The sequence below is a fragment of the Hyperoodon ampullatus genome (assembly GCF_949752795.1).
Source record: "Hyperoodon ampullatus genome assembly, chromosome: 18".
Classification (NCBI taxonomy): domain Eukaryota; kingdom Metazoa; phylum Chordata; class Mammalia; order Artiodactyla; family Ziphiidae; genus Hyperoodon; species Hyperoodon ampullatus.
In genome coordinates, this window is record NC_136931.1 from 18,162,559 (window position 1) to 18,174,653 (window position 12,095).

Genomic DNA, 12,095 nt, shown 5'->3' on the forward strand with positions numbered 1-12,095 from the left:
ATAGTTTTATTCCAGTTTTGCACGTTTTGATAACAATTTCCTTTCCCTCCCTACCTACAATTGCATCTCTGTACCCTGAAATGCCTCTTGAGCATCCAAGGATGACTAGCTCTGGCTGCTCCTCATGACAAGAGGGACAATCTCACCATGAAAGAATATCAAGACATGTGACATATGGGTGGGCCAACCTCTTCTACTCAAGTCACAAGAGGACGGTCAATTAATCAAATTCCACCGGTTGTGTTAAAAAATATACTGCCATCAGGTAGACATCCTTCTCTAAATGCTACAGGACAGTCAAAAATGTGCAGATTAATGAGATCTGTAATCTTTTTTTCTTTTATCGGCACACACTTCAGGCTGGATGCAGGATGGCTAAATAGATGCTTTAGGAAGGTCAGCCTGAAGACACACAGGACCAGAGACATAAAGCCACCTCCAGGGGCAGCCATATTGCCAGCACCAAAGGGGCAGTGGGCCACCTGCTGGAAGGTTTGGGCACTGCTCTGGCTGCTTGGTCCCTCTGCCTCCTCCACGTCCTCTGAGGTTGGTCTATGGCAGGACCATGATCTTCTTCTCCAGCTTCTGTGGTGGGAACAGGAAGTTTCTCATTATCTCATCCAGCTCTTCCAGGGCCAGCTGGGCATGGAGCTTGGCAACGTCATCGGGCTCCAAACGTACCACGTGCTTCAGCAGGTGGTAGAGATCCTTGAGGACGTCCCTCAGCACCTGGATGAGAGAGACAGAGTCATGGCCATCTGTCTGCTGTGCCAACATTTCTCAGAATGACCTAACTGCCTTCTCCTGTCTGAGGAGTTCTGTGAGGAAACCCACAGGCTCCTTTAAGAAGATAACGCATGGCCCTCTCAGGTTGGAGATAAGAGTGGGGCAGCTGTACTGAGGTAGGCTTCCTTTTGGGTTTCTCATGCACTCCTGACCCCTCACTACACTGGCCTTGGTGGCTGCTGCTCCCTTTTAGCCCCAGACCCAAGTGATCCCAGATCCCTCCCTTCAGTTCCAAGGCATGGCACAGACCTCAGGACCATAGGCAGGCAGTACTGCCCAGATACGGCTGCTCCCACAGCATGTTAACCAGCATTCTCCTCTCTAGCTCCCACAAAGCCCTCTGTGACACCCACAGAACAGGCACCTATCTTATGAAATGCAGAAGGCTATTTCTTCAGCAATCATGCTTTTCCTTGCCACTACTTTAAAATTTTTCCACCATTGTTTCATGTCTGTGTCGTTCCCTCAGTCACTATAATTTTTTTTCAACTCCAACTCTGCAATGGGAAGCAAGAGAGGACTCCATAGACACAGTCACACCCATTTTTCACATCCAATACTCTGATCTGATGGTCTGATATGGAACTGGGAGGGTGCCAGAGCACCTACTCCCAGGAGCTTCTAATTTTGTCCCAAGTCCTTCTGGCTTGGGAGCCAGAACTTCTAGCAAGAAATGGGTTCTTCTAGCAGAAGAACAGGCAAACTCAGAGTAAGGGGCCTTAGGGATCATTTAGTCAAACGAGGGACTGAAGGCTCCAGGTCACAGGGGGTCACATGTCTTGTCTGCAGCCACTTTCAAAGTTACTCCTGGTTGAGGGCTCTTTGCCTCAAAAGTTACTATTTTTTGGGTCAGGTACTGCACTAGGTATTTTCCATATATTATCTGATTTTTATGCCAGTCATATAAAGAAAGGAAAGTTATCAGCCCCACTTTACAGATGAAGAAACAGGATTAGAGGGTTAAGTAACCTCCCAAGGTTACTCTGCTAAAAAAGGGGTAGAGCCAGTTTTTAAACATTCAGAGCTTGTGTTCTTGTTTAGTTTTACTGAAAAGGAAATACAGTACAAAAAAGTACATTTAAAAAAAATAAGTCTCTCTTCTACCCCAGACTCCTACTTCCCCTTCTCAGAGGATATCATTCTTAATTTTGAGAAATATTCTAGGTATTTACAAGCACATATATACGCATGTGCCTTTTTCCCCTTTCCCCCCTTTCTTTTAAAAAATTTATTTACTTTATTTATTTTTGGCTGCATTGGGTCTTTGTTGCTGCGTGCGGGCTTTCTCTAGTTGCAGCGAGCAGGGGCTACTCTTCGTTGCAGTGCGTGGGCTTCTCATTGCGGTGGCTTCTCTTGTTATGGAACACGGGCTCTAGGCACTCGGGCTTCAGCAGTTGTGGCAGGTGGGCTCAGTAGTTGTGGCTCACGGGCTCTAGAGCTCAGGCTCAGTAGTTGAGGTGCACGGGCTTAATTGCTCTGTGGCATGTCGGATCTTCCCGGACCAGGGCTCGAACTCGTGTCCCCTGCATTGGCAGGCGGATTCTTAACCACTGCGCCACTTCCCTTCCCTTTTTTAAAGCACAGGATTATATGCTACACCAGTGGTCCCCAACCTTTTTGGCACCAGGGACTGGTTTCGTGGAAGACAATTTTTCCATGGGGCGGGGGAGATGGTTTTGGGATGATTCAAGTGCATTACATTTATTGTGCACTTTATTTCTATTATTATTACTTTGTAATATATAATGAAATAAGTATACAACTCACCATAATGCAGAATCAGTGGGAGCCTTGAGCTTGTTTTCACTTGCCACTCACTGATAGGGTTTTTTAAAATAAATTTATTTATTTATTTATTTTTGGCTGCATTGGGTCTTCGTTGCTGCGTGTGGGCTTTCTCTAGTTGTGGCGAGCGGGGGCTACCCTTCGTTGCGGTGCGCAGGCTTCTCATTGCGGTGGCTTCTCTTGTCGTGGAGCACGGGCTCTAGGCATGCGGGCTTCAGTAGTTGTGGCACATGGGCTCAGTAGTTGTGGCTCGCAGGCTCTAGAGAGCAGGCTCAGTAGTTGTAGCACACGGGCTTAGTTGCTCTGCGGCATGTGGGATCTTCCCAGACCAGGGCTTGAACCCATGTCCCCTGTATTGGCAGGTGGATTCTTAACCACTGCACCACCAGGGAAGCCCACTGACGGGGTTTTGATATGAGTCTGCAAGCAATTGATTTATTATGGTCTCTATGAAGTCAAACCTCTTTGCTAATGATAATCTGTATTTTCAGCCTCTGCCCAGCTCTAGCATCACCTCCTTAGCTCCACCTCAGATCACTGGGCATTAGATTCTCATAAGGAGCGTGCAACCTAGGTCCCTCACATGCACAGTTCACAGTAGGGTTTGCGCTCCTATGAGAATCTAATGCCACCGCTGATGTGACAGGAGGCGGAGCTCAGGCAGTAATGCCAGCAATGGGGAGTGGCTGTAAATACAGATGAAGCTTAACTCCCTTGCCAGCCACTTACCTCCTGCTGTGCGGCCCGGTTCCTAACAGGCCATGGACTGCTACCGGAGCTTGGGGACCGCTGTGCTACACTGTTATGTACCATGATTCCCCCCATACCCAACATATTTTGAAGATCTTTTGCTATTACAAATATTGCTGCAATAAACATTCTGATACCCAATCCTTGCAGACATGTACAAGTGTATCTGTAGGACAAATATCCAGAAATGGAATTCCTAGGTCAAAAGGTAATGCACACTGAAAATCTTGATAGCTAGGCCAGAGAAGTTGTAATAATTTATATTTTTACCTATCACTCTGAAAACTCCTATTTCCCCATATTCTCGTAAGTGATATATATTGCAAACTCTTTATCTTGGCTAATTCAGGAAGTGAAAAATAGCACCTTGCTGTTTTAAATTTGCATCTTTTCAATAGATACATCAACTACTTGTATTTTTTTTCTGGTATGTGTAATCAAATTTTCCTTATTGATTTGTAAGAGCTCTCTGTATATGAAAAAGAGAGGTCCATTACCTATCATATGAATTGCAAATATTTTTTCCCTAGTTGGCACTTTTTCTTTGTGAATTTTTTTTTCCAGAGAAGAAATTTACTTTTTTTTTTTTTTTTTTTTGCGGTACGCGGGCCTCTCACTGTTGTGGCCTCTCCCGTTGCGGAGCACAGGCTCTGGACGCACAGGCTCAGCAGCCATGGCTCACGGGCCCAGCTGCTTTGCGGCATGCAGGATCTTCCCGGACCGGGGCACGAACCCACGTCCCCTGCATCTGCAGGCAGACTCTCAACCACTGCGCCACCAGGGAAGCCCGAAATTTACATTTTTGATGTAGTTAAATTTATCAGGTTTTTTCCTTTATAGTTTCTGGGTTTTTATATTTCGCTTAGAAGAAATGGGGCCTACAATGTTAGCCACTACGCTATGCCGTGTTCTTTCTATTTATTAATAATGTGTATCAAGTTGGGTTTGTTTCACCATATGTAAACATCTCTGACAATAATTGGTTCAAATGGATTTTAAAGTTTTTTCTCTCTCTACTTTGGAACTTCAAGAGTTGGCTGTATATTGAAGGTTGTACCAGTGTGCAGTGTGTAATTTCAAAAAAGGAGGAAGATCAGAAAAAAAAGAAATAGGAGAATGGAGACATTCATTCATTCTTTCACTTTTATGGCTTTTTATAAGAACACTGTAATAAATATATATAACAGTCTATATACTATAAACATGGACTACGTCTGCAAAAATACTGATTGCCTTCAGCAAGTGACACTGGGTAGAGATGGGGGGATTATATACCCTTTTGTACCATTCTGTGAATATATAACCTATTAAAAAATAAATATGCTTTTTATTAAACTGAATTATCTACTAGACAAAGATTTTCCTAAGGCCATTCAATAGGTAAAAGAGATATAGAACCTGCCTTTAAAAAGGCTTATGCTCTGGTGGGGAGGATAAGTCAGGTACATAAATGAGGACAATACAGAACAGAACACAGTACGTATCCTGAGAGCAGAGAGAGTGTATGAAGAGAGGTTCGAGCAAACAGAGGTCACATTTTAGGAAAAGGAAGTGAACTGAAGGTGGTGAACAGAATGCTGGGAAGTGGTTACTTCAGTGGGTAACAAGTACACTTACATCTGTGATGTAGTTAAATTTATCAGTTTTGGGGGTGGGTCTTAGCTCCACAGTCCCCTAAGCATTCCACACAAGTACACTAGGTGTGTAGCATCACACACCTTGGACTTGCTAAAGGATACAGAAAGAGCTCTTTCCGTCGTTTGATATTCTCCAATAGCACAGGCACTGGGGATTGGATGGAGGAAGGGAGGGGACGGGGTACACAAAACCAGCTCCCCAGGTCACTGTCTGGTCTCCCTCTTGTTCTCTGGGCTCCAGCTGTGAGGGCCTTCTTCCTTTCCTTGTCTGAGCAAAGTTCCTTCCCAGCTGAAGGCCTTCGCATAGGCTGTTTCCTCAGCCTGGAAGACATTTCGCTTCCTCTTCACCCTACAACTCCTACTCACCCTCAGCCTGAAATGCCACTTCCCCAGGGATGCCTCCCTAGCTCCCATCTAGGTAAGCTTTCCTACCCTGCCTATAGCTCTGTTTGTAGCCCCTATCACAATGGTAATTTAAATATTTATTGTGTAATTAAAAATACATTCTCCTCACCAGCTCACATGTACTATTGACAGTGACACCACATCTTGCCTTGTTCACCCTGGTATAGTCCCAATGCCTCATATAGTGACTGGCACATGGCAGATATCTAAAAAATATTTATACATGAAAGAAGGCATGCATGCATGCTATTCCTGGCCAGTTTCTTACTTGGTAAAAACTAAAACTTCTAAGAACATCCACTGAAACAATGTTGGGAAACCAGGGAATATATATGCATGTACCAGCTACAGAATACAAATTGCATAATTTCGGGGACCCCACATATGAGTTCAACACACTCACATTTGCATTTAAAATCAGCATGGCACAATATAAAGATGAACAGTAAAATCCATGCTAATAGTCTAACATTTAAAAGGTTCTCAACTTAGAACAACATTCATAGCAAATGATAAACACCTTGACAAGTGAAAGGAGAGAGAGACTGTGGAAGAAAGGAAAAAAACTTTATATTTAAAAACCTCAGGGGCTTCCCTGGTGGCGCAGTGGTTGAGAGTCCGCCTGCTGATGCAGGGGACATGGGTTCGTGACCCGGTCCGGGAAGATCCCACATGCCGCGGAGCGGCTGGGCCCGTGAGCCATGGCCGCTGAGCCTGAGCGTCCGGAGCCTGCGCTCCGCGACGGGAGAGGCCACAGCAGTGAGAGGCTCGCATACTGCAAAAAAAAAAAAAAAAAAAAAAAACCCTCGAATGGCACTTTTTGCTTGTTTTTCTGAACAAGGGACCCCGCAATTTCATTTGGCACTGGGCCCCACATATTATGCACTTGGCCCTGCAGACAACTCTCCGTGCTCTTTGCCCAGTGTCGTGGCATTAAGTGCCTGAATCCTATGGGCAAACCCCACAAAGATGCTGCCCCATCTCTGCTGTGCAGCTGTCTCCTGGGTTTTCTCCCAGAGCTGCTGGGTCACACAGGAGTCAGGTCTCCAAGTGCAGGCGTCTGCCTCTGACTGTGCACTATGCCCGACTGCTCTTTCATAACATAGCTTTCTCTTTCCTCAAGGCCAGCAGTGTGAAAAGGAGAGACGATTCTGGAAAGAGGATGGCTCCCCACAGCTACTGACTCATGATTACTCACTCACTCAGTAATCGTTATCAAGGGCGTGCCCAGGCAGTGTGCTGGTGATAAAAAGGTGAATAATGCACGAACCCTACCCTCTGGCAGCTCTGGCAGCTACAGCCAGCGGGGAGGCAGACACGCACACCAGGCAGTGTGATCCTCAATCTAAGAAATAAGTGTAGGTGATTCTGTGGAAGCAAAGGAAGTGATTTCTGCCTGCAGAGGTGGATGGAGGAAGAACGTTTCCCTACCGTGTGAAAGGGCCTTTGCTCTGACTTTCATCTGTAGCCAATGGGTGACACCAAGGAGTGGCCTGGGGAAGTTTTATTGTCCCCTCACTCTCAAACCACCTCAAATAACTGCAGAGTCTAAGCAAACCCAGCATGCTTTTTATGTGAATAGAGCTTAAAGACAAGGCTCCTAACACTCTCTCCAACAAATTATAGCCCAGTGTCTCTTATATAGAAATTCTAGTGTTCCCACTGTTTATTACAAGGTCATCTTTTTTTTTCTTCTTTTTCTAGAGGAATCTTTCACCTAGTCAGAAATATCTTAGAAATTTTTTGTTAGAACATCCTAACATTCAAAGTAAGGTTAGCTTTCTTTTCCTTGTTAAAAAGGAAAGTTCTAAGGCATTCTGGTCTGCTAAGGTACTCTGTTCTTTCCTGGTGTGGGTAGGAATTTTCTCCTTGGCACTGCTGTGTCCTTAAAATAACAATAATGCTTGGGCAAATACCACTTTGTACTTGAGGGGTGCTGAGTTCCTTGTTATCAGTTACCGGATCTCCTTTTTTAGGTAATTGAGTGTTAGGCAAAGACTCCTTCTTAATTAATGGGTCTATCTTAGCAACCCACCCTGGAACGGCTTCTCCCCAATCCCTGTAGCGCTTAGGATCCCACACATCACAGGACTTCCTCTGGACTCCCTAAGGATCAAAGCTTCCCGCCAGCCAGGGATTGTCACCAAATCCCATGGATCAGGGGCTGAATACAAGGAGAGTTCAAAGGTAAAGTTACTCACAGGAGCCTCTGTGGTGGGCAGGATATAGGCAATCCCACAGAGGAAACCTCTCATTAAGAGTTCAACACACCTGCTCTTCATCCCCCCAAGCATCAAGGCCCCAGGACTGCAGGGAAAGGTGGAGGTAGAGGGTGTGAGTGGGGTGGGCCGGGGATATCTTAAAGAAGTACCTGGATTCCTAGTCTGAAAACTCTTTGGAAAGGGGTGGGGTTCAGGTCCTTTATTAAAAGAATTTAGAGTGTGAGTGCAACATGCACACACACACTTTCTCTCCTCTTTCCCTCCCCCTCCCTTTCCAGGTGCCAGTTCCCTGGAGCACACAAAGCTGATGCTTCAGGGACAAGGGCAGTCTTTAGGGTTAGACGTGGCTTGGCACAACATACTGAAAAGGGGACCGTGTGAGCAAAAGACTGCCTTGGGCACACAGGTGCACTTACAATGGAAAAGCAGGAAAACAGTGTTTGACTTGCAATGAGCTTGACCCCGAACACACCCAGAGTGGTTGTTGTATCTCTGCATTAAGAACTAAAGAAGAGGGCTTCCCTGGTAGCGCAGTGGTTGAGAATCTGCCTGCCAATGCAGGGGACATGGGTTCAAGCCCTGGTCTGGGAAGATCCCACATGCTGCAGAGCAACTAGGCCCGTGAGCCACAACTACTGAGCCTGCACGTCTGGAGCCTGTGCTCCGCAACGAGAGGCCATGATAGTGAGAGGCCCACGCACCGCGATGAAGAGCGGCCCCCACTCGCCGCGACTAGAGAAACCCCTCACACAGAAACGAAGACCCAACACAGCCAAAAATAAACATAAAAATAAATTAATTAATTAAAAAAAAAGACCTAAAGAAGAAATACATGGTGAATATCTTTCTTCTCTTTAGTTCCTAAATTTATTTATTTATTTGATTATAAAAACAATATTAACCACAACCCAGAATATCTGGGAAACAGAGGAAGGAAAAAAGATCTTTAGTCAAATTACCTCTCTAACACAAACTCCATTAGTAAAGACATTTAGCAATTAGATTTATTTACATTTAAAATAATTTTAATATTTTAAAAGTCACACTTCTAGGTGATTTTACAAATGGAACTTAGGTGAATGAAACTGCTATTCTTTTGTATTATTTTGTGAGATCAGTAAGACACAACACAAATGGTGACAGATGAGACATTTATAGAAATAAGAATTCCAGAAAGCGTGATCTAGCAGAGGACTTCCCACCTATACTTTTGTAATATTTAAGGAAAAAATGGGTTACTAAATATAAAAGAATCAAAAAGTTAAATGCTAGCATACACTAATTGTACTTAGAAATTCAGTCTTCTATAGAGCTAATAGAATTGTGGCTCCCTTTGTGGCTAAGAAATAAGTACTGGGCACAAAGACAAAAACAGAGAAAGAACAGGGAAGTCAGACATTGAAATAAAAGGCAGGAGCCGACACAGAGAAACAAGTGAACTGGAGTTGGTGGCTGGAGACCAGCCTGGCAGACAAAGAGATTCTCTAGATTGGGGCCCAGAAGAGGAGGAGACCCCAGAATCCAAATAATTCTGTTTAAAGACATGCTGAAATAAGCATTAGGTGTGGTATAAGGAAGCTGTAGGTCCATCTCTGAGAACCCTCATTTTGACCACTGTGCTTCCATGTTACAACCAACATACGGCTTGGTGGCTGAGGGAAGTGAGAGTGATCAGAAGAGACCAGTTATGGGACAGAGTCAAGGATCATAAACAGAGCACAAGCCAGCCGACATTTCCCGAACTGTGTGCAGGAGACCACGCTCAGCGTGCTGGGTGATGAGGCCAGCTCCAGCCTTCAGGAGCTCACCACCATCTGGGGAGACAGACATGGACAGTTGAACCTAATGGTCTGCTGGCAGGCGAATCAGGTGAAGTGAATCCTGACACCCCAATTACCAGCCGGGGAATCCTGAGCAAACCACCTAGGCTTTTGGAACCCCAGAGATCTCCTCTGTAAAATGGGAATAACACTGCCTCCTTTGAAGGGTGTTGTGAGAATTACTGTCTATAAAGATCCAAGCACAAGGATTTGCAAGTAATGGCTGCTGCAGAAGCCGTACTAATACCGTGATCTCTCCGAGGGCCAGGACTGTCAATCTTGCTGCTCTTCTATCACTGAGGCCCCGAGCAAAGCCTGGCATGCAGCGGCTCTGGCATGTAGTAAACCTTTGACAAACAAATGAATGAACAAATGAACGTATGATAACAATAGCTAATCCTCACATAGTACCTATTATGTGCCAGGTGTGGTTCTAGGCACTTTATCTACAGTAACTCAATCCTCACAACAACACAGAGAGAGGTACTGTTATTATCCCCAATTTGCCCACACAGCTAGTGACAGGTGGAGGCAGGATTCAAACCCTGGCAGCCTGACTCGGAGCCAAGGCTCTTTATTAACCACTATATTATTCTGCCTCTCCAAGTGGTTATTATTTTCACTACCACAAAGTGGGGAGCATAAAGCACGTGTACTGCCTACCTTACAAGTTTATTGTGAGATCAAAAGAGATAATGCATATGAGAGTCCTTTGCTATCACAGCGTGGTGATCAATAATTCAAAGTATCATTGCTACTATTAACCTGACACTGGAGGTAGTTGGGTTTACCACCAAGCGGCTAAGAAAATGAGGGGAAAGGCACGGCTCTGAAAATGAAAAATAGAGAGCAGGAGCCAAAGAAAGAGTGCTCAGGAAAATGAATAAATGGAGGAGAGTTAGAAGAAAAGGGAAGGGCTGTAAAAGAGGGGAAGAGATTCCATGCAGTGTGATGTGGTATCAGGGCCAGAGTCGGTACCTGACAGTCAGAACACCGTCTGTGCCACTGCACAGAGCTGAAAGCACCAGCAAGGACTCTCCTGAACAAGCAGAGAGCAGCTAGGCTCTGAGGTCTTGGAGGCGAGCAGCCTCTCTAGGATAATGGGCAGGAAACAAATAAATTGGGGAAGCAGAATGGAGGTAGACAATCTGGACCTCATTTAGGGTGCTCTGGTCTAAAGAAGAATAAATGCTTTACTGATAAAACCCCAAAGTTCACTTTGATGGGTCTGTAAAAAAGAAGTCAGGACCAATTCAAACAGAAAGACCGGGCTTTTGAGACACTTCATTGAAAAGCATTGGGTGGGACAGCAAAGAAAGACAGGATTACTAATGTCTAAGAGATTCCTATCCATGCCTGACAGATAGAGAATCTCAAACATGCTGAAGTTCAGGGCGGCATTCTTGTTAACTGGAGGTTACTGAGCTTTTCAAAAACCTTTTATTCCTAAAGTATTTTTCTCTGCTCGACCTAGAGATAAATGGCATTTTTACCCTTTCCGGATTGTGTCTGGCTGTTAAATAAGGAAGGCATCTCAAGTGCAAGTTGGAGATGGGTGGGGAGGGGATGAGGGGGTATCATGCGTGATCTTCACTGAAGAATAAGGGGGAAATTTTAACTGGTTATGTGCCCAAAATGCTACAGGGATGTAGATAGTCTGGGCAGTTTAGGGACAAACACCAAGACGGCCTTCATGGTTAACCCCTGGGAGAGGTGACAGCTCAGGGATCCTAAACAGAAAGTAGGTGCTGGAACTCTCCACTCGCTGTGGCAGGCAAGGGAGCAGCAGCCGCGGTGGCTCTAGGAGCAGCGGTGGCAGCATCTCTCAGAATGTCTTTAAATAGCAACCTGAGGAAGGCAGCAGCTTTCCTACACCCCCATAGGCATGGAAACAGAACAAAGAAGGCAGGGAAAAATGGCCGGAGGATGTGCAGAGGCAGCAGGCTGCTGCTTGTAGGAGAAGTGACGGGGCGCTTTGTCCTTAGAAGGTGATTACAACCCCAGCTTTCAAATTGTACTCAATTACCACGTCTGGGGGGGAAAAGGCTTCATCTTTCTTGGCCCTCGAAGCTTCCCTGCTAAGGGAGCACAGTTCTGCTCCCTTTCTGCACCTAATGCCTCCCACAAGGGATTAGACAGCGCCTGCAAAGGCTCACTACTACCATTTACTGAGTGTTCACTACGCTTCAGTCACTGCGCCAAGCCCTTCACGCACATTATCTCATTTAATCCTACGAGGTAGGTGTTATTAGATCCAGTTTGCAAATCAGGGAAAGGGGATTTAGAGAGGTTTAGTGATTTGCTCAAGGACACAGCTAGAAATCAAACCTGCATCTGTCAGGTCTAGCTGCAAGCCCTGTTTTTAAACACGTGCAGTTAACTAGGAAATCCAATACGCCAGGAGGATGCTATGGAGAGAATTTGACCTTTTTCCTGCACCATCAAAGCAGTTTATTTGGATGAGGCCTGGTTAGGGAGGAGGGGGAACAGCAACTGGGCTGCTGGCTGACTGCAAGGTTTGGGTTTCCTCTGGGGCACTGGTTTGCTTGGGGCATCCTGCATCACCCCAGGCTCACCGACTCACACAGCCTCAGGTCCAGCTTGATTGGCCATGAGGGAAGTGCAGGCCATTCTCCTTAGGGGTTCTGCTTACTGGAATTCAGTGCTCTGTGCAAGATGCCTCAGGAACA

The 12,095-nt window shown here is 45.5% G+C and overlaps 1 protein-coding gene across 1 annotated transcript in view; it reads right to left on the minus strand.

Moving 5' to 3' along the window:
• Nucleotides 1-12,095, minus strand: part of TANGO6 (transport and golgi organization 6 homolog) — a 168,422-nt gene continuing 156,327 nt past the window's right edge. The window contains exon 18 of the mRNA XM_079723876.1: nt 1-729. Within this exon, the coding sequence (XP_079580002.1) occupies nt 553-729 (177 nt within the window). The 3' untranslated portion in view covers nt 1-552. The remainder of the gene's footprint in view (nt 730-12,095) is intronic.